This window comes from Papio anubis, chromosome 9 (genome assembly GCF_008728515.1).
Source record: "Papio anubis isolate 15944 chromosome 9, Panubis1.0, whole genome shotgun sequence".
NCBI classification, from domain to species: domain Eukaryota; kingdom Metazoa; phylum Chordata; class Mammalia; order Primates; family Cercopithecidae; genus Papio; species Papio anubis.
Window position 1 is genome coordinate 45822813 of NC_044984.1, and position 23150 is coordinate 45845962.

The 23150-nt window shown below is 43.8% G+C and overlaps 1 protein-coding gene and 2 non-coding genes across 8 annotated transcripts in view; 1 reads left to right on the top strand and 2 right to left on the bottom strand.

Moving 5' to 3' along the window:
• SLC11A2 (solute carrier family 11 member 2) overlaps nt 1-23150 on the bottom strand; it is a 50296-nt gene that overhangs the window by 16904 nt on the left and 10242 nt on the right. For 5 of the 6 annotated variants that reach the window (XM_021922350.2, XM_021922351.2, XM_017945869.3 and 2 more), the window contains exons 2-8: nt 14175-14246; nt 11643-11791; nt 8699-8824; nt 8177-8296; nt 3069-3175; nt 2093-2163; nt 1922-1989 (exon numbers count right to left, since the gene is read on the bottom strand). In XM_021922350.2, the coding sequence (XP_021778042.1) occupies nt 1922-1989; nt 2093-2163; nt 3069-3175; nt 8177-8296; nt 8699-8824; nt 11643-11791; nt 14175-14208 (675 nt within the window). In that variant the 5' untranslated portion in view covers nt 14209-14246. Of the gene's footprint in view, nt 1-1921; nt 1990-2092; nt 2164-3068; nt 3176-8176; nt 8297-8698; nt 8825-11642; nt 11792-12288; nt 13038-14174; nt 14247-23150 lie in introns of those variants that run through there. The other variant, XM_021922353.2, reaches the window with a different exon arrangement.
• LOC116269034 lies at nt 14479-14541 on the top strand. The gene has a single exon (XR_004176354.1). It is a non-coding gene; the product is annotated as a U7 small nuclear RNA (small nuclear RNA).
• Nucleotides 17558-17665, bottom strand: LOC116268993. Its single transcript, XR_004176319.1, has one exon. It is a non-coding gene; the product is annotated as a U6 spliceosomal RNA (small nuclear RNA).

The following is a 23150-nucleotide window of genomic DNA, read 5'->3' on the forward strand; positions in this document are numbered from 1 at the left end:
AAGTGCTGGTATTACAGGCCACCACACCTGGCCACAATCTTTTCTTCTGCAACTACCTAAGATAATGAGGAATACAGAATCATCATAGGACCAAGCAACATAAGGGGCTTACTACCAGGGGCCAGAGAATTCAAGACTGAGTATCCAGACAGTTTACATCACATCTTAGATATATGAAACATATGTGTATGATACGTAATTAATATTCTAAAGAAAGGGCTGGGTGTGGTGGCTCATGCCTATAATCCCAGCACTTTGGGAGACCAAGGCAGGCAAATTGTTTGAGCCCAGGAGTTCAACAGCAGCCTGGCAACACAACGAAACCTTATCTCTACAAAAATTACCTCGCTGTGGTGGTGTATACCTATAGTCCCAGCTACTAGGGAGGCTGAGGTGGAAGGATCACTTGAGCCCAGGAGGAGGAGGTTGTAGTGAGCTGAGATTGTGCCACTGAACTCCAGCATAGGCAATAGAGTGAGACTCTGTCTCAAAAAAAAAAAAAGCCAGGCACCTTGGCTTACACCTGTAATCCTAGCACTTTGGGAGGCTGAGGCAGGTGGATCATCTGAGGTCAGTTCAAGACCAGCCTGGCAAACTTGGTGAAACCCCGTCTCTATGACAAATACAAAAATTAACCAGGCATGGGGGCAGGCACCCGTAATCCCAGCTATGTGGGAGGCTGAGGCAGGAGAATCGCTTGAACCTGGGGGCCAAAGTTGCAGTGAGCCGAGATCATGCCACTGCACTCCTGCCGGGGCAAAAGAGGGAGACTCCATCTCAAAAAAAAAAAAAAAAAAAGAAAAGAAAAAAGAAAAAGCTGCTAAGGGACTTGTGCACGGTGGCTCACACCTGAAATCCTAGCACTCTGGGAGGCCAAGATGGGCAGATCACTTGAGGTCAGCAGTTCAAGACCAGCCTGGCCAACATAGCGAAACCCCATCTCTACTAAAAATACAAAAAGTTAAGACAGGCATGGTGGTACACACCTATAATCTCAGCTACTTGGGAGGCTGAGGCACAAGAACCACTTGAACCTGGGAGGCAGAGGTTACAGTAAGCCAAGATCATATCACTGCACTCTAGCCTGCATGACAGAGCAACGCTCTGTCTCAAAAATAATAAATAAAAATCTAAAAATTAAAAAAGAATATAGAATCAATTTTTATTATCCATACTTAGCATATTTCTGTTCACCCACGTTCATTTAAAAATCACTTGATGTTTGCCACTAGTACGTATGTAGTAAGAGCTCATCCTTAAACACTCTCATATAAATTTTTCCCCAGTTCAGGATTTCTCTTGGAAGCCTTAGGCCAAGAGGCATAATCGACCCATAGATTACATATATTTTTTAAAGTTCAGCCAGAGCCAGACCAGTAAGCAGAAATCAGTTTATACGAACTGTACAAAGAAAGGTGCTAGTACTACAAATAATGTTAGTGACTGTAAGGGGTTTCTGGGTTGAGGCACAAACCAGGAAATATCCAGGATATCTCACATAATTCATTAACTGTTTTAATATTGGGAAAGTTCAAGCTGCAATTAACATAAACCAGGATGAGCAAAAGCAGAACTCCTCTAAGTTAACAGCCAAGAATAACCCTGCAAACCTCTCCGTAATTAACCCTATCCATGGCTGTTCTGTTGTCAGATGGTCAACTTGGGACCAAGGAATCTTGTCTGGAAAGCCCTAAAATATCTAGTCATTTTAAACTTGGAAGTCCCTGCAGGCCTTTCTGCATACTAATGTTTGCTATGGATCATATTCCTTCAAAACTGGCCCAGGGATAAATTGGCTTTTGTTGATACACCCACTATAACTGAACCATACTAGCATTATTACTGTCTTTTATAATAAAAGGCTTAAAAAAACCCACAAAAACTTATTTTAAGAAGCTAATGAATACCCTGTACCACTTGCCTCATATCCAAATGTGAGGGCCATAATAGTGATGAGAAAGCCAAAAAATGCTTCGAGCTTCCGTAAGCCTAAAGGAAAAAAGGCAGCAGTGAGCTCAGAGAAGGCAGACTTCCCCATCAGCCACATGACAGAGAGCAGCTCCTTTGACCCTCCCATTTCCACTCTCCTTACCATATTTGTCCAAGAAGAGAAATACAAAAGTATCTGCAATGGTGATGAGAACGCCACCCCACAGAGGAATCCTAGGTCAGAGATGAGATATGGAAGTCAGAGAGACAGAAAAAAAGGAAACATTGAAAAACAGTCTCTTCCCAACAGCTCTCCAGATAAAGACCACTTGGAGAAGCTAGGACTTGAGGGAGGAGGGACAATGGCAGAAAACCAGGCCTTGGGTAAAGTAAGGTAACAGCATCAACTTAATTACATTCATTTAAACTTTAATTGAGAGCCTACTATGTCACTCTTAGGATACAAAGCTGAAAAGTGTGGGTCTTACCCTCATGGAGTTAGATGGATAGAATTTTATAGGATTAGATAGATAGTATTCAGTGGGGGCTGGGTATAGTGGCTCACACCTATAATACCAGCACTTTGGGAGGCTGAGGTGGGCATTCCTAAACCTGAGGTCAGAAGTTAGAGACCAGCCTGGCCAACATGATGAAACCCTGTCTCTACTAAAAATACAAAAATTAGCTGGGCATGGTGGCAGGCACCCGTAATCCCAGCTACTCAAGAAGCTAAGGCACGAGAATTCCTTGAACCTGGGAGGCGGAGGCTGCAGTGAGCCAAGATCATACCACTGCACTCCAGCCTGGGTGACAGAGAAAGACTCTGTCTCAAAAAAAAAAAAAAAAAGAAAAAAGAAAAAAAAAGATAGTATCTAGTGGGATAAAACAACATACAAATCAATAATTGTGATACAAAATGCCACACATTCTAATAAAGGTAAGCATAACTCACCATGGGAAATGGACGATGTAGAGTCTACATCTACCAGGGGAGAAGAAATTGTTTCCAGAAAGATTCCACAGAAGAAACAACAATTGAGTTGAATCTTCAAACTTAAAAATGAATTGGGTTTTTGTTTTTATCTCTGCTTTGAAATCCAGCAAAACATTGATTACTTTCTAGAGAAAAACCCCCTCACCTTCCTACAGACAGAAGATTGATGGCAATGGCTGAGCCAATGACTTCTTGCATATCTGAGCCGATGATAGCCAGCTCCACCATCAGCCACAGGATGATCCGTGGGACCTAAACACCAAACAGTAGAAAGACACGGTTCTGATTAATCACTTCTAAAAAATTCCTCTACAATTTGGAATTCATATTTTGGCACCAAACCATAAACAGTCCTTTATAAGCCTCCAGACTAGAGAAGAAATACCAGAACATGCCTCCACTTGGCCGATCACTGCACTGTGGCTCTCAGCTGGAGAAGGAAAACTGTGCTACCATGTGGCAGAGCCTGTGAACGAAGGTCAAGGCAGTAATCTTACTTTTTTCTTTTTCCTTTCTACTTGAGAAGAATGTAATTTCCATTTAATTTCCTAAAAAGAATCCTAAAATTTTTAGAGGAGAATAAGGATGCTAATATGGTCAAAATATGGGTCAAGAAAGAATATTAAATGATTGCAGAAGAGCACATCTATCCTGACCATAGCTGGGAAGACAAAACAAACATGAAAAGGTTGGGGTAGGCGGGCACAGTGGCTCACACCTGTAATCCCAGCATTTTGGGAGACTGAGGCAGGTGGATCACCTGAGGTCAGGGTTCAAGACTAGCCTGGCCAACATGGTGAAACCCCGTCTGTACTAAAAATACAAAAATTAGCTGCGCATGGTGGTGCATGCCTGTAATCCCAGCTACTCAGGGGTCTGAGGCAGGAGAATCGCTTGAATCTGGGAGGCAAAGGTTGCGGTGAGCCGAGATGGTGCCACTGCACTCCAGCCTGGACAACAAAGCGAGACTCCATCTCAAAAAAAAAAGGTTGGGGTCGACCATGCACAGTGGCTCATGCCTGTAATCCCAGCACTTTGGGATGCCAAGACAGACAGATTCCTTAAGCAAAGGAATTTGAGACCAGCCTGGGCAACATGGCAAAACCCCATCTCTACAAAAACTACAAAAATTGGGAGCTAAATGGTAAGAACTTATGAACACACAGACAGAAACAACAGACACTGGGGTCTACTTGATAGGGGAGGATGGGAGGAGAGAGAGGAGCAGAAAAGGTAACTATTGGGTACTGGGCTTAATATCAGGGTGATGTAATAATATACACAACAAACCGCCATGACACGTGTTTATCTATGTAACAAACCTTCACATGTGACTGCTCTGCCTACGGAATAGCCTTTCTTTACTCCTTTACTTTCTTAATAAACTTGCTTTCACACACACAAAAAAAACCTTCACAGCCGGGCACGGTGGCTCAAGCCTGTAATCCCAGCACTTTCGGAGGCCGAGACGGGCGGATCACGAGGTCAGGAGATCGAGACCATCCTGGCTAACACGGTGAAACCCTGTCTCTACTAAAATACAAAAAAAATTAGCCGGGCGTGGTGGCGGGCGCCTGTAGTCCCAGCTACTTGGGAGGCTGAGGCAGGAGAATGGCGTAAACCCAGGAGGCGGAGCTTGCAGTGAGCCGAGATCGCGCCACTGCACTCCAGCCTGGGTGACAGAGCGAGACTCCGTCTCAAAAAACAAAAAACAAAAAAACCTTAACATGTGTCCATCTCCAAACCTAAAATAAAAATTAAAGAAAAAAAAAATTATCCAGGCATGATGGCGTACACCGGTAGTCCCGACTACCTGGAAGGCTGAGGCAGGAGGACTGCCTGAGCCCCAGTGGTCAAGGCTGCAGTGAGCTGTGATCATGCCACTGCACTCCAGAGTGGGCAACAGACAGAGCAAGACTGTCTCAACAAACCATCACCACCACAACAAAAAAGGCTGGAGTCACCTTTAATGTAGTAATACCCAAGCAAGTGAAAAAGAACAGATATGCAAAAGGACTCAAGGGAAGATAGTTGGAATTGGGTGGCATATAACGAAGTCACAAACTAATCTGGCCAAACAATACAGCTAAAAATCAAATTCAGTTATGCTGACTCACTGAAGCCAGAAAAAACACCTCCAGATAGCTAGGATTCAAAACATTTGTCAGGTCACCCATGGTAGCTCACACCTATAATCCCTGAACTTTAGGAGGCAGGCAGGAGGATTACTTGAGCCCAGGAGTTTAAGCCCAGGCTGGGTAACATGGTGAAACCCTGTCTCTACAAAAAATTTTAAAAATAGCTGGGTATCATGGTGCATGCCTGTGGTCCCAGCTATTCAAGAGACTGAGGTAGGAAGGCTGCTTGCGCCTGGGAGGTCAAGGTTATAGTGAGCTATGATTGTGCCACTGAACTCTAGTCTGGGTAATAGGGCAAGACCCTATCTAATAAAAAAAAAAAAAAAAAAAAAAAAAAAAAAAAAAAAAAAAAAAAAAAACAGGCCAGGCACAGTATCTCATATCTGTAATCCCAGCACTTTGGGAGGCTGAGGCAAGTGGATTACCTGAGGTCTGGAGTTTGAGATCAGCCTGGCCAACATGGTGAAACCCTGTCTCTATTAAAAATACAAAAATTAGCCAGGTGTGGTGGTATGCACCTGTAATCCCAGTTACTCAGGAAGCTGAGAGAGGAGAATTGCTTGAACCTGGGAGGTCAAGGTTACAGTAAGCCAAGATCACACCACTGTACCCAAGCCTGGGTGACAAAGCGAGACTCAGTCTCAAAAAAAAAAAAAAAAAAAAAAAAAAGAGAGCAGGCTGGGCGCGGTAGCTCACACCTGTAATCCCAGCACTTTCGGAGGCTGAGACGGGCAGATCACGAGGTCAGGAGTTTGAGACCAGCCTGGCCAACATAGTGAAACCTCATCTCTACTAAAAACACAAAAATTGGCTGGGCATGGTGGTGCACGCCTGGAGTCCCAGCTACTCAGGAGGCTGAGGCAGGAGAATCGCTTGAACCCGGGAGGCAGAGGTTGTGGTGAGCTGAGATCACACCACTGCACTCCAGGCTGGGCAACAGAGAGAGACTCCATCTCAAAAATACCTAAACAAGGCCAGGTGCAGTGGCTCATGTCTGTAGTTCCAGCACTTTGGAAGGCTGAGGTGGGCGGATCACAAGGTCAGGAGTTTGAGATCAGCCTGGCCAACATGGTTAAACCCTGTCTCTACTAAAAATACAAAAATTAGCCAGGCATGGTGGCAGACACCTGTAATCCCAGCTATGCGGAAGGCTGAGGCAGGAGAAACGCTTGAAACTGAAGGCAGAAGTTGCAGTGAGCCGAGATCGTGCCACTGCACTCCAACCTGGGTGAAAGAATGAAACTCCGTCTCAAAAAAACAAAACAAAACAACAACCACAAAAACAACAAAAAAAGCAGGCTGGGCACAGTGGCTCATGCCTGTAATCCCAGCACTTTGGGAGGCCAAGGCTGGCGGATCACCTAAGGCCAGGAGTTCGAGACCAGCCTGACCAACATGGTGAAGCCTCATCTCTACTAAAAATACAAAAATTAGCCAGGCATGGTGGCACATGCCTGTAATCCCAGCTAGTCAGGAGGTTGAGGCAAGAGAATCACTAGAATCACCTCACTGCAAGAGGCAGAGGCTGCAGTGAGCCAAGATCACACCACTGAACTCCAGCTTGGGCAACAGAGTGAGACTCTGTCTCCAAAAAAAAAAAAAAAATTATTATTACAAAATAAGCAACTATTAACATGTATGAAGAAAAAGAAGCTAGGCTTGGTGCAGCAGCTCATGCCTGTCGTCCCAGCACTTTGAGAAGCTGTGGTGGGAGGACTGCCTGAGCCCAGGAGTTTGAGACCAGCCTAGGCAACATAGCAATATCTCATCTCTACAAAAAAAAAAAAAAAAAAATTTTTAATTAGCTGGGTGTGATAGTCCTCGCCTGTGGTCCCAGCTACTTGGGAGGCTGAGGTGGGAGAATCACTTGAGTCTGGGAGGTCAAGGCTGCAGTGAGCCATGATCACATCACTGCACCCCACCATGGGTGACAGATGAAGACTCCATCTCAAAAAATAAAAAGAAAGAAAAAGAAGCTAGAATAATTATCAATTACCAAGGTTTTGTTTGTTTTTTAAAAATGTTACGGGTACATAGTAGCTGTATATAGTATCGGGCATATGGGATATTTTGATACAGGCATAAAATGTGTAATAATCACAACAGAGTAAATGGGGATATTACCAAGATTTTTTTATTTTTTTGAAAAGCAGATAAGGATACTTTTTGCTCACATCTAGGAAAAGAAACAAAACAAAAGACAAAGCTAAGTTAAAAATATCTTCCAGATATAGTGTTCATTCTTGCCTTAGGCAATGGTAAGAAAGGCCCAAAATGGGTCGGGCGCAGTGGCTCAAGCCTGTAATCCTAGCACTTTGGGAGGCTGAGACGGGCGGATCACGAGGTCACGAGATCGAGACCATCCTGGCTAACCCGGTGAAACCCCATCTCTACTAAAAAAATACAAAAAACTAGCCGGGCGAGATGGCGGGCGCCTGTAGTCCCAGCTACTCGGGAGGCTGAGGCAGGAGAATGGCGTAAACCCGGGAGGCAGAGCTTGCAGTGAGCTGAGATCTGGCCACGGCACTCCAGCCTGGGTGACAGAGCGAGACTCCATCTCAAAAAAAAAAAAAAAAAAAAAGAAAGGCCCAAAATGTCCAGAAGGAAGCTGTAGAGGACAGTGTAGTCCCCGGGGGGAAGGGAAACCGAAAAATAATTATTAGCAAATCCAAAGATCCTGCCACATATAGTTTGTAGTAAAAGGAAAAAAACTTACTTTTACAAAGTGATAGCAAAGTCAAACAAAAAAAGAAGATATATAAAATGCAAACTGATGGAGTACCATGGAGGTATGAATAAAAGTGCTTAAAGAGAGTATCCTCCTCCCTGCGAGCTGGGCATTGCCAGATACTGGAAGCCAGAGTGAATTGTAACACAGTTTTTCTAAGAAAACCTTCTAGGAAATGCGAGTCTTAAGTTAGATTTTGAAGGAGCGGGGAAAACATGGCCTGGCAACAGGAGGAGCTACAGTATTTCCCTTGGTACCATCCGTCTTCAGGGCTACTGACCCCCAAGTCCTTGACTGTCTCACTATATCATGAGGCCAGCACATACTGCCAGACACAGAGATTTCTACAGTATGAGTGAGAGACAAACAGGACAGTACATTGCTCACCTTGGGATACTGACGGTGACATACTTCAGCAAGATGCAGCCCAGTGACCACTCCCAGTCTAGCTGCAAGCCGCTGGAGCAGCAGCCCCACAAGGGTGGCCAACAGAAGGATCCAGAGCAACTAAGAAGAACAAAATATCCTGTAACACTCATTGAACAACTGAGCTTTGTTTGTTTGTTTGTTTAGTTGTTTGGCAACATGAGTGGTAAATACTGCATTCAGAAAAGAGCCCAGGTTAAGAATCAAATGACTTGAGTTCTATATCAGGTTTTGCACATGACCTGCTAAGTCACCTTGTACCTTTCTGAGCCTCAGTTTCTCCTATATGCAGTTTCTCCTTTGTTCAAGGAAACTATGTGGATAAAAATAAGATCAAATGGAAAGTACTTTACATATAAAAGCCACTGCCAATGAAGTATCTGCACGTAGCCCCTGAGGTTACTATCCAACATGCAGGGTGGAGAAAAGGATGTGAGAGTGTATTGTGTGTTTAAAAGGACAAGGGTAGGAGTAGATGTTCACCTTAAATCCAGCCACTGCTCCAGACTGCAAATCGGATTCAATATTTCCTGGATCCAGGTAGGCAATGCTCATAAGAAAGCCTGGTCCGGTGAAAGCCCAGAGTTTACGAAAGCTAAAACAAGAGTACTATACAAGAGAGGAAAAGAGATTAAACAGAACATCACTATTGAACTACTGATCTAATTGATCTGTTATCATATATGAAGCAACAACACCAGCCTCATAAGAAAAAAGGATTTACAATGTCAGATATTGCATGTGTCCAAGTTTCACTTCCATTTCACCCACTTTTTATTAAGAAGCTGGCCACTTCTCTAAGTCAGAGCCCCTCCCTTACCTGCAGGTTCCATCAGCCTCTTATTCTAAAACTAGAATAACAGTATCGGTACCTCTGTGCCCAAACACTTCCCAAAAAGGACAAGAGCCACCATTTTAAAAAGGAAACAAGCCAGGTGTGGTGGTGTGTGGTGTGTGCCTGTAGTCCAGCTACTCGGGACAGTGGGGAGAGCAACAAAAATAAAATGCTAAGCTTCCCCAACCAACTGAATGGATCCTCTTCTTGACCAAGGGCATTCCAAAGAAAACCTGAAAAACTAGTTCAGGCCATGATGGGAGGGAGAGGTCAGACAAACCTCATTATACCCCCTTCCCTTTGGAATTCCGACACCAATGACTAGCATTAAAACAGAGATCTTGGCCGGGTGGGCGCAGTGGTTCACACATGTAATCCCAGCACTTTGGGAGGCTGAGGCGGGTGGATCACCTGAGGTTGGGAGTTCGAGACCAGCCTGACCGACATGGAGAAACCTCATCTCTACTAAAAATACAAAATTAGGCAGGCATGGTGGCACATGCCTGTAATCCCAGCTACTTGGGAGGCTGACGCAGGAGAATCGCTTGAACCAAAGAGGAGGAGATTGTGGTGAGCCGGGATCGCAACATTGCACTCTAGCCTGGGCAACAAGAGTGAAACTCCCTCTCAAAACAAACAAACAAGCAAGCAAAACCAGAGATCTTAAAACTGACAAAACACATCCCTTATAGCAATAACATGCCAAATTCCAACCAGACTCTAGCATACCATCACATGACAGATAACAGGCCCTGAAAGAAATCAAAGTATTTTACTCCAAAATATATTTCTTTGTATATTTTGAAATGACCCTGCAAAGCCATCTCTTATGAGCAAAACCTAGAATACGTAGAGAATCTCCTTCCCTTTCCAGGTCTTTTCCTGATCCAGGAGAGAATTAACTAGTAGTCTGGTACCTTTTTAAGTCTGATAAAAGACATTTACATCTATTTTCTCTGAAGCTTGTTACGTGGAGGCTTCACCTACATAATAAAAACCTTGGTCTCCACAACCCCTCATTTTAGACACTCCACAGCCCCTCATTTTACACCAGGTCTTTAGAAAATAACTCTTTCAACCAATTTCTTTTTTTATTTATTTTTATTTTTGTAGAGACAGGGTTTTGCCATGTTGCCCAGGCTGGTCTCAAACTCCTGGGCTCAAGCAATCCACCCACCTCAGCCTCCCAAAGTGCTGGAATTACACGCATGAGCCACTGCACCCAGCCTCAATCAACTTCCAAGCAGAAAATCTTTAAATCCACCTTTGACCTGAAAGGTGCCCCCTCCCCACTTCAAGTTGTCTTTCCTGATGGAACCAATGTACACCTTACATATATTGGCTGATGTTTGCCTGTAACTTCTGACCCCTAAAACGTATAAAATCAAGCTGTTACCCAACCACCTGTTCTCGGGACTTCCTGGGGCTGTGTCACGGACCTTGGTCACTCATATTTGGCTCAGAATAAACCTCTTTAAATATTTCACAGAGTTTGACTCTTGTTTGTTTGTTTGTTTTGAGATGGAGTCGCACTCTGTCACTCAAGCTGGAGTGCAGTGGTACAATCTTGGCTCACTGCAGCCTCTGCCTCTCAGCTTCAAGTGATTCTCCAGCCTCAGTCTCCCGAGTAGCTGGGATTACAGGCACCCACCACTATGCCCAGCTAACTTTTGTAACTTTAGTAAAGACAGGGTTTCGCCATGTTGACCAAGTTGGTCTCGAACTCCTAACCTCAGGTGATCTGCCTGTCTCGGCCTCCCAAAGTGCTGGGATTCAGGTGTGAGCCGCTGCGCCCGACCTGTTTTGTTTTGGTTTTCGTTTTTGACAGGAGGTCTCATTCTGTTACCCAGAGTGAAGTGCCATGGCATGATCTTGGCTCACTGCAACTTCTGCCTCCTGGGCTCAAGTGATCCTCCCACCTCAGCCTCCCGAGTAGCTGGAACTACAGGTGCACACCACCATGCCCAGATAATTTTTGTATTTTTTGTAGAGACCGGGTTTCACCATGTTGGCCAGGCTGGTCTTGAACTCCTAGGCTCAAGCAATCCTCCTTCCTTAGCCTCCCAAAGTGCTGGGATTATAGATGTGAGCCTGGGCCCAGCCAGAGTTTGACTGTTTTTCATCAACGAACAAGAGGAAGGATAGCTTGAGGCCAGGAGTTCAAGACCAGGCTGGGCAACATAGTGAGACCCTGTCTCCAAAAACAAAAATAAAAATAATGAGCCTGGCATGGTGGCATGCCATCTATAGTCCCAGCTACTGGGGAGGCTGAGGTGGGAGGATCACTTGACCCCAGGAATTCAAGGCTACAGTGAGCTATGGTTGTGCCACTGTACTGGAGCCTAGATGATGGAGCAAGATCCTGTCTGTAAAAAAAACATATAGATAGACAGACAGATAGGTAGGCAGACAGATAGATATAGATAGATGTGTGTGTGTGTGTGTGTATGTATATGTGTATATATATACAGTTTTCAGAGACTTCCAGCCAAAATTAGAGCTGAGGCTGCTGACCCTGAGCCATCCAGCAGATCTTTCACTCACAGGTTTTCCCCAGACCATAGTGCTCTCCTCCAAGGACCTGATACTAACCTCTTCCTCAGGAATGGAGATCTTCTCATTAAAGTAAGTGGCGAAGTACTCCTCTGAGTCCCCAGGGGACCGTGGAAGAGAGGGATTACTAGAGACAGGGTTGACAGTACCAAGACAGGCAGACTCCCCATGATCTCCAGAAACGCTGTCTGAATTAACAGATTTGAAAATAAATTAGTAAAAAATGAACAAAATACACTAACAATTCATCCTTACTATACTGTAATTAAAATTAAATAGTTTAATACCTAAATGCACAAGAGACCAACCTGACTCTAGCTCAACTTATTTTGAATAGTTTATTTTTAATGTATATTTTATAATAAGTAATACATTCACATGGTTAAAAATTCAGGAAGTAAAAAATTTAGCCTACACTAAAAAAGTTATCTCCCTCCCCTCCCCCAGTCACTCAGCTCCCTAGATGAGTTTTAACTCACAATGGTTTTCCTATTTCCACACTTCTACTCCTACTTGGGAATTTTTAGAGCCATTTCATTTTCCTCTAAAAACACTGACATATGGGCTCAAAATATTACATTCCCAGACCAGCTCCTGGTAACCTAAAATCCTAGCTTTTAAAAGAAAAGAATTAGGCCCATCTAGCGAAATGTCCTCCCCACCTCCTATATTTGGTAGGACTTACTCAAAGAATTGTCCTTGGACATTATACCTCCGTCAGACTTCTCAAAAAAGGTGCAAGTTACAAAATCCTGCTACAATTCAGGCTAAACTCTGAAGCTGCAGCAAAACCACCAAGCAGGAACCCTTTGTACTCTGACTAAGGCTTGCAGTAAAGTGCCGCTGGTCACGGGGTACTGGCACCCTCGTGATGGCAGGGCTCATCTCAGACTGATATCAGCGTTTCCCTGAGTTCTGCATTTTGCAGTCAATCTTAAATACTGGGAAGCAGAACGTCTGCGAGAAAAGGGATAACCTGCCAGAAATACACAGAGGCTAGTTTGCTTCAGCCATCAAATGGCTATTTTGAATCACAAAGCTCTAATCTCTGCGTTTCCAATAAATCCTTAAAACCTCTAATTTAAACAAATAAGAGCTTTCTTCCTTCGGGAGCTGACTCATATCATCTTAATTAAGCAGCTTTGAATTCATGAAGAAATTTATAGAAAAGGAACAGAAATTCCAAAGAAGAAGCTCAGATTTAGGAAGAAATAGTCAAAGCACTCAAAAAGCTCCAATCAAATACAGAGCGTAAGGTACTCGCCCTGTATTTTACCGCTCCATACACATCTGAAACACCAGGAAGTATCATGAGCAGTCAAAGCACACCAGAGGTTTTTATCCTGGGTCTGGGAATAATATTGTCCTTGTAAGCATTACTGCCAGAAACCAAATTACAACTAATCTTGGCTCAACTCAGAATTATAAAAAAGATATGAAGCAGGCCGGGCGCGGTGGCTCAAGCCTGTAATCCCAGCACTTTGGGAGGCCGAGACGGGCGGATCACGAGGTCAGGAGATTGAGACCATCCTGGCAAACATGGTGAAACCTCGTCTCTACTAAAAAAACACACACACAAAAAAAACTAGCCAGGCGAGGTGGCGGGTGCCTGTAGTCCCAGCTACTCAGGAGGCTGAGGCAGGAGAATGGCGCGAACCCGGGAGGCGGAGCTTGCAGTGAGCCGAGATCGCGCCACTGTACTCCAGCCTGGGCGACAGAGAGAGACTCTGTCTCAGGAAAAAAAAAAAAAAAAAAAAAAGATATGAAGCAGGTCTCTGGTTAAAAATCTGTTTTCAGGGCTGGGTGCGGTGGATCATGCCTGTAATCCCAGCACTTTGGGAGGCCGAGACGGGTGGATCACCTGAGGTCAGGAGTTCAAGACCAGCCTGACCAACATGGCAAAACCCCATCTCTACTAAAAATACAAAAAAAATTAGCCAGGCATGGCAGCAGGTGCCTGTAATCCCAGGTACTCGAGAGGCTGAGGCAGGAGAATTGCTTGAACCTGGGAGGCGGAGGTTGCAGTGAGCTGAGATAGTGCCACTGCGCACTAGCCTGGAAAACTAAAGCAAAACTCCGCCTCAAAAAAAAAAAAAAATTATGTTTTCAGGACAGGCACAGTAGCTCATGCTTGTAATCCCAGCACTTTGGGAGGCTGAGACGGGCAGATCACCTGAGGTTAGGAGTTCAAGACCAGCTTGTCAACATGGCGAAACCCTGTCTCTACTAAAAATACAAAAATTAGCCAGGCATCGTGGCATGTGCCTTTAGTCCCAGCTACTCGGGAGGCTGAAGCAGGAGAATCACTTGAACCCAGGAGGCGGAGGTTGCAGTGAGCCGAGACTGCGCCACTGCACTCCAACCTGGGCAACAGAGCAAGACTCCACTTCAAAAAAAAAAAAAAAATCCATTTTCATTTACAGCCTAAGTCACCAGATGGTGACTTTTGAATGGAATTGTTAGACTAGATGATGATAGATGATGACAAGAGGAAAAATATGATAAATTTCTGTTACCAACATAAATCTAATTACAAATAAAATTAGGCAATAATACAAAGCGGTAAATTACCATCTGACATCTTCTGTTCAAGACCCAACACCATGGTGGATACTTGAGTGGCTGAATTCTTAGAATACGATTCTGGAAAGGAGAAAAGGGAGGGAGAAGAATTAGCAAGAACAAACTAACAAGTTCAAAACCAGCAGTTTGTTACTCTGTATGACTGAATCCTTACTATGAAAAGAGTAATTCTTCTACTGAATTAGGTAACCTTGAAAATAATTACAGTTTTCAGATTATGACTGACAGATATTTAACAAAAATAGAAAAGCCTTAGTCAGGATTTTGCTGGCAAGACTTCAAAACCAAATTGAAGTGTTACAGCTCTTTTAGAATGTGTCTGGGCAGGGTTTCTGGTTTTCACTGTGAAACCCTTCACGGATGGCAAGGGGCGGTGGACAAATTGAACAGGAGGTATTTTAGTGAGACGGCAAATACCTTTTTTTTTGAGTCAGAATCTTGCTCTGTCACCCAGGCTGGAGTACAGCGGTGCAATCTCAGCTCACTGCAACCTCTGCCTCCTGGGTTCAAGTGATTCTCCTGCCTCAGACTCCCAAGTAGCTGGGATTACAGGTGCCTGCCACCACGCCTGGCTAATTTTTTGTATTTTTAGTAGAGATGGGGTTTCACCGTGTAAGCCAGGATGGTCCTAATCTCCTGACCTCATGATCCGCCCGCCTCAGCCTCCCAAAGTGCTGGGATTATAGGCATGAGTCAACGCGCCTGGCCAGGCAAATACTTCTTTAATTAGCATCTACACAGAGGCTGCTAGGCAAGTATCCAGTCTCTGCCTTTGCCTCCAAATTATCCCAAGTGTCTGAAGCCAGACACATTTTCCCCTATTTTATGAGGGTTTTTTTCCTTTTTTTTTTTTTTTTGAGATAGAGTCTCACTCTGTTGTCCAGGCTGGAGTGCAGTGGCACAACCTCAGCTCGCTGCAACCTCTGCCTCCTGGGTTCAAGCAATTCCCCTGCCTCAGCCTCCCGAGTAGCTGAGATTACAGGCATGTGCCACCATGCCCGGCTAATTTTTGTATTTTCAGTAGAGACAGGGTTTCACCACGTTGACCAGGCTGCTCTCAAAGTCCTGACCTTGTGATCCACCCGCCTCAGCCTCCCAAAGTGCTGGGATTACAGGCATGAGTCACCACGCCCAGCCAAAGATATTTTATGAGTTTTTAAGGACAGAGATCTATAATTCTCTTTGGTCTAAAATATGTAATTTAAGTTCATGGTTCAGTCTTCTAGAAAGGGTGGGAAAAAGCACCATACGAGCATACTGGTAGTGGAGGGCCACTATTTGGCAGCCTCAAATCTTCCTGAGAAAGTAAAGTCTACAGCTATAATGTTCCAGACCTCATTCCTCAACCCTCTGACAACTAGAAGAAACTAGTCACCCGTGGCCCAGCCCCTCCTGGGCTCTTCAAGAGAGCTGAAGCACCAGCAGGATTAAGCACAGTGTGCAGGATGCCAGCCTTTGTCTATAGGTCCTGTACTAAGCAACCTGCAGTGGGGTGGGTGGAGTCGGGAGTGGGTGGAAGTTCCAGATGTCCATTATCCTGTTAAGTTTAATTGGGAGGGAGGATGTTAGCAAGCTCACTTGGGCACAGATCTATGGCATATTCTCCATTGAGCCTCACCAATAAGGCTATTTTTTAAAAAAAAATTTCAATCTTATTATTATCTACTTCTCAGTTGATTTCAAATTTAGAAAGGGAAGGACAACATAGTATTTATTGATAAGCCCCTCCTTAAATCCCAATAATAACTGTCCTACTGGAGAAGTGACGAAGCCTCGCTTAATGATCTTTTACTGCTTAAATCTAGTCTTTTTTCCACCCTTGTCCCTTATATGTTGTTCCTACATGAACAATCTTCTACTTGCTGTTTCGGGTTTTGGGTAATCTTTCTATCTACCAACATATTCTGTACTTACAGAATTACAGAATTCAGACCAGAAAGGAGCTTTTTTCTTTTTAGGTTTCATCTGTCTTCTGGGGCTTATATACCACCGCCTGCTAATTTGGAAAACATAATCCTTCCTCTCTAGAGTCACCAACGCCAAGTATTACATTACAACGGACAAGTAGCCATGTCTCTCCTGTCAGGTTTTAAGCCACTAGATGACTAAACATCAGCCAACAGCCCCCAGTAATACGATTAAATTCAACCCCTCTTTCAGTCAATTACAATAACACCTCTCCTAAAGGGGATTTACATATATGACCACTCAGAGTAGCAGTACTCACTTGGATTCCGATCATAGCACAGCCCCTTCATTCCCGGCAAAGGCTTTTTACTTTTGTTTTACATATAATTCTAATAAACTAATGTTATCAGGTTATTTTAACCCACAATAAATTGGAAACCACAAATCGGATCTGGAACTATGCATAGCTCCTCTAGGAAAAGAGGAACTTGGCACACTGAGGAATCAAAAAACTCAAGTACGTCAATTAGTCTTGGGCAATTTGGTATGAGGCAAACAGTTCTTCCTTATAAGTCAATCAGTTCTGAGAATATTATTACAAGTATAACAACTCAAGTTGCCATTTGTGGCCCTGATCACAATGAGGTAAATGAATTAAATTGCTTTTTTTTTTTTTTTTGAGACAGAATTTCACTCTTGTCACCTAGGCTGGAGTGCAATGGCGTGATCTCGGCTCGCTGCAACCTCTGCTTCCTGGGTTCAAGTGATTCTCCTGCCTCAGCTTCCGAAGTAGCTGGGATCAAAGGTGCCCACTACCAAGCCCGGCTAATTTTTTTTTTTTTTTTTTAGTAGAGATGGGTTTCACCACGTTGGCCAGGCTGTAAATCACTTTTGTAATGATGATTAATATCCCATTTAAGGCACTGGAAAATCAGCTGGGCATGGTAGTGCATGTCTGTGGTGCCAGCTACTGGGGAGACTGAACTAGCAGGACTGCTTGGGCCTGTGGGTCAAGGCTGCGGTGAGCCATGATTGCACCACCGCACTCCAGCCTGGGAGATACAGCGAGGCCTTGTCTAAAAAAGAAGAAAAAGAAGACACAGAAATGTCTCATACATCTGAGGAAGATTTTTATCCAAAATAGGCAAAACAGTCCTTAAAAGTTTTTAATTTTTTTTGAGATGGAGTCTCACTCTGTCGCCCAGGCTGGAGTGCAGTGGCGTGATCTCAGCTCACTGCAACCTCTAACTCCCGGGTTCAAGCGATTCTCCTACTTCAGACTCTCGAGTAGCTGGGATTACAAGCACATGCCACCACATTCAGTTAATTTTTCTATTTTTAGTAGAAATGGGGTTTTGCCAGGCTGGTCTCAAACTCCTGACTTCAGGTGATCCACCCGCCTCGGCCTCCCAAAGTGCTGGGATTATAGGCATGAGCCACTGCCCCAGGCCAAAAATTTTTCTTTTAATATAGAACACTTCACAAATTTGCGTGTCATCCTTATGCAGAGAGGCCATGCTAATCTTCTCTTGATTGTTCCAATTTAGTATACGTGCTGCTGAAGCAAGCACCAAAATAGGCTTTTAAAAGTTGTATTTTAAAAGCAAACAATTAAGGTAATAGTGTGATCTTCCCAAGATTGTAGTCTGCAAATATTTTTAGACAGAAATATTTCATGATAAAATGTTAAATAATTGGCCGGGCGCGGTGGCTCACATCTGTAATCCCAGCACTTTGGGAGGCCGAGGCGGGTGGATAATGAGGTCAGGAGATCGAGACCATCCTGGCTAACACAGTGAAACCCCGTCTCTACTAAAAATACAAAAAACTAGCCGGGCGTGGCGGGCGCCTGTAGTCCCAGCCACTCAGGGGGCTGAGGCAGGAGAATGGCGTGAACCTGGGAGATGAAGCTTGCAGTGAGCTGAGATTGCACCACTGTACTCCAGCCTGGGCGACAGAGCGAGACTCCTCTCAAAAAAAAAAAAAAAAAAAAGTTAAATAATTATTAGTGGTATTCTAAGTTCATTCCTATACCAAGTACATACAGAGCTGTTCAAATACAAAAAGTTTCACTTCTCTCTGAAATCTCAAGAATGAATTATTTCAAGAAAGAAAACAAATTCTAGATTCCAGCCTTTTCAACAAAGCTTTTAGTCAGCGAACTACATGTTTCATTACAGTGCCTACAGAATAAAACTTGGGCTTGGGGTCAGACATGGTGGCTCACGTCTCTAATCCCACCACATTGGGAGGCTGAAGTGGGCGGATCACCTGAAGTCAGGAGTTCAAGACCAGCCTGGCCAACATGGGTGAAACCCCATCTCTACAAAAAATACAAACATTAGCCAGGCGTGGTGGCAGGTGCCTGTAATTCTAACTACCAGGGTGGCTGAGGCATGAGAATCGTTTGAACCCAGGAGGTGGAGATTGCAGTGAGCCAAGATCGTGCCACTACACTCCAGCCTGGGTGACAGAGTAAAACTCCATCTCAAAAAAAAAAATTAATAAAACTAGGGAGGGACCGGGCGCAGTGGCTCACACCTGTAATCCCAGTACTTTGGGAGGCTGAGGCAGGCAGATCACCTGAGGTCAGGAGTTCAAGAACAGCCTGACCAACATGGAGAAACCCCATCTCTACTGAAAATATAAAATTAGCTGGGCATGGTAGCGCACGCCTGTAATCCCAGCTACTCGGGAGGCTGAGGCAGAAGAATCGCTTAAACCTGGGAGGCGGAGGTTGCAGTGAGCCGAGATTGTGCCACTGCACTCCAGTCTGGGCAACAGAGCAAGACTCCATCTCATAAAAAATAAATAATTAAATAATTTAAAAAAAAAAAAAAAAAAAAAAAAAACTAGGGAGGGAATAGAAAGGGCCAGGCCAGTTATGCATAGCATTTAAGTCTCCATGAAAATTTATGACCCATATGGAAGCAGTAAGTTAATGTTAAGACAGTTTTGCTCTCCAGGGCTGTAGCACCAGGTTGTTTCAGTTACTTTGTCACATTAGGGAAAAGATCCAGAATTAGGACACAAGCAGCCAGAATCAACCCAGCAACACTTTGATAAGTAACCATCACAATTACGATTAATACTGGTTTGATATTCTAGCTCACCCCTAACCATAAAGCGTCACCTTCTCTTAAACCCATTAAGTTTCTTCCTATTGAACAGCAATTGACAGAAAAAAAAATGGCACTCATGGTTAAATGTAATATGACTATTTTATCCCATTCTCCTGCCTCAGCCTCCCTAGTAGCTGGGATTACAGGTGCGTGCCACCATGCCCAGCTAATTTTTGTATTTTTAGTAAAGACAGGGTTTCACCATGTTGGCCAAGATGGTCTCAATCTCCTGACCTCGTGTTCCGCGCCCCTCAATCCTCCCACCTCAGCCTCCTGAGTAGCTGGGACTACAGGCACATGCCAACATGCCTGGCTAATTTTGTATTTTTTATTGCGATGAGGTTTCACCATGTTGCCCAGGCTGGTCTCAAACTCCTGAGCTCAAGCGATCCACCCATCTCAGCCTCCCAAAGCGCTAGGGTTACAGGCGTGAGCCACCGCACCCAGCCTATTTTATCCCATTCTCTAACAAAAGTTGTAAGACTGGCTAGCTGTAGTTGCTCATGCCTGTAATCCTAACACTTTGGGAGACGAAGGCAGCCTGGGCAACATAGTGAAACTCCATCTCTACAAAATATACAAAAATTAGCTAGGTGGAGGCCGGACACGGTGGCTCACACCTGTAATCCCAGCACTTTGGGAGGCTGAGGCAGGTGGACCACCTGAGGTCAGGAGTCTGAGACCAGCCTGGCCAACATGTTGAAACCCCATCTCTACTAATAATACAAAAATTAAAGCTAGGCACAGTGGCTCACGGCTGTAATCCCAGCACTTTGGGAGGCTGAGGGGGGCAGATCATGAGGTCAAGAGCTCAAGACCAGCCTGGCCAAGATGGTGAAACCCTGTCTCTACTAAAGATACAAAAATTAGCCGGGCATGATGGCACGCACCTGTAATCCCAGCTACTCAGGAGGCTGAGGCAGGAGATTCACTTGAACCTGGGAGGTGGAGGTTGCAGTGGGCCGCAATCGCACCATTGCACTCCAACCTGGACGGCAGGGCGAGACACCATCTCAAAAAAAAAAGAAATAGCCGGGTGTGGTGGTGAACGCCTGTAATCCCACCTACTGGGCAGGCTAAGGCAGGAGAATCACTTGAACCTGGGAAGTGGAGGTTGCAGTGAGCAGATATCGTGCCACTGCACTCCAGCCTGGGTGACAAGGGCAAAACTCTGTCTCAAAAAAAAAAAAAAAAAAAAAAAATTAGTTGGCTGTGGTGGTGGGCATCTGTAGTCCCGGGAGGCTAAGGTGGGAGGATCACCTGAGTCCAGGAGGTCAAGGCTGCAGTGAGTGGTGATCAGGCCACTGCACTCCAGCCTGGGTGACAAGGCAAGACCCTGTCTCAAAAAAAAAAAAAATGTTGTAAGACTGTTTTACAAGATAAAAATGTTAACAAAATTTTATTTTCTGTCTAAACTTTCAAAAGTCTACATATTCTTTGATCTAGCAATTTTACTCCTAAAAATGTATTCTTAAAAAAAAAAAAAGCAAAAAGTACTCATCAAGGAAATATGTACAAGGATATTTCCCACAGCATTGTTTGTAGTATGAAAAGACTGTAAACAACCTCAATATTAGTAGAGGACTGGTTGAATAAACCATGCACATTCATTGGACACAATACCATGCAACCACTATAAATAAGATGATCTATCACGTATTGATAGGAAACAGTCTCTAAAATATTATATGTTGTCAAGTCAAAAAACCAATTTGTTGAGCAGCATGTTATCATGTATGTAGCAAAAAGAAAAATGAGAAAACACACACGTACACATACAATCTCCAAAGGACACACCAAAAACTGGTAATAAAGGCCATCCCTGCGAGAAGGAAGGAGTAGGAGAGCCCAAATGAGGTCATGTGAAAGGAAAACCTCTCACTGAATACACACTGTATACCTTATGCACATAAAAAAAAGTTTTACCAGGTACATGTATTATTTGCCTTTTAAAAAATGTCAAGGTCATATAGATTCACTCAGCTTCTCAACAAACACTTTAGGGATGTTCAGTTGAACTCTCTGATAAAGCTTCTGCAATAGATAATCAGAAGTCTACAGCTGTCTAGTTGGCAGGTATTTACTGCCTTCAGTCTAACTTACTACTAGTTTGTTTTAGTGCCACCTAAATGCAAAATATTAAAAATCCCCTCTCAGAAAAGCATTCCTGACTCCTTAATTTGGCTTAAGTGGCTTCTCCACATTCCCTGAAGGCACCCACTGCTTACCACTGTCATTACTCTTACCACATTTTCTTGAAATCATCCATTCCTTGGTACCACTCTTACAACTTTTCTGCAAGTTTGAAATTACATGAAAATTAAGTTACCCCCCAAAACACATACTAGCTATAATAAATTCTAACATCTAATTAACAGTAATTCTGTATATTCGCTTAGCATTTATAAGAACTCTAGAAGAACAATTTGGGTAGCCCAAACCTGTTTTAAAAACTGCCCCTGGCCAGGCAGGGTGCTTCATGCCTGTAATCCCAGCACTTTGGGAGACTGAGGCAGTGGATTACTTACGGTCAGGAGTTCGAGACTGTCCTGGCCAATATGACGAAACCCCGTCTCTATTAAAAATACAAAAATTAGCCAGGCGTGGTAGTGGGTGCCTGTAATCCCAGCTACTGGGAGACTGAGGCAGGAGAATCACTTGATCCTGGAAGGTGGAGGTTGCAGTGAGCCGAGATCATGCCACTGCACTCCAGCCTGGGGAACAGAGCAAGACTCCATCTCAAAAATAAAATAAAATAAAAACTGCCCCTAAGAAACTTTGAAATACTGAATATTAATATATACAACTTAAACATTTTTTTTTAATCTACGGTTAAAACCAAAGTTTAGGCCGAGTGCAGTGGCTCAAGCCTGTAATCCTAGCATTTTGGAAGGCCGAGGCGAGCAGAGTTCGACGCCAGCCTGGGCAACACGGCAAAACCCCGTCCGTACAAAAAAAATACAAAAATTAGCTGGGCGTGGTGGTGCGTGCTACTTGGGAGACTGAGGTGGACAGACTGCTTGAGCCTGAGAGGTTGTGACTGCAGTGAGCCGTGATCAGGGCACCCCAGCCTAGGCTACAGAGCAAGACCCTGTCATAAATAAATAAATAGTTTGGGTTTGAAATCATTCGTTTTTGTATAAAATTCCCCTATAGAGAATAAAGGTACACAAAACTATCTCACCAGTCTTACAGCTGAAAAGGTCTCCCGAAAATTAATTGTAAGGTTTAGAGAGGAATGTTTTTAAATACAGTCCGTTAATTCTTTCCTCCTTTTTTTCATCACCTTCCTCACCTCAATAAAATCAAAGACAACATTAAATACGGAAAGAACTTTCACAGAATCAGCCAAAAAGGTGTCTACATGTAAATAACTGATGAAATAAATGCTAGCAAGAATGTGTTCAAGCTACATGGCAAAGCCACCTCTTCATCTTGACACTGTTCAGTTCATTCTTCCTTAGGCACTGTTCAGTGCCAGAGACATGCTAGTGACAAAAGAGAAACTGCTAGGTGCACACATCAAGGCTTAGTGACACCCAAAGTGTTTATTAGAGAATAACAAATAATTCTGATCTTTTCAAAATTCTATTTGTCCTAAAGAAAATGAAAAGGTTTCTAGATTCTTCTAAAATTCTCTTTTCCCTAATGGTCTATTTCAAGGCCAAAGTACTTGACAGTTCTACTGAACCATTACTGTATTATTAACACAACACCTTGTTGTACCAGGCGCTCTTCATGAAGGTGGGCTCCTGCCATTTGGATGACTGAGAGTCAACAAAACTTTTTGAAATATTCTAGCAGTTCAAACAGAGCTAATTATTTTCTGAAACCTATGTATTTTAATGAGGAAGGTTATTATCACTTTTTTAAAATAAGAGATTATTACTCTTCCTCTATTTTTCCATTCTAGGTCATGAAGAAGCAACATTTT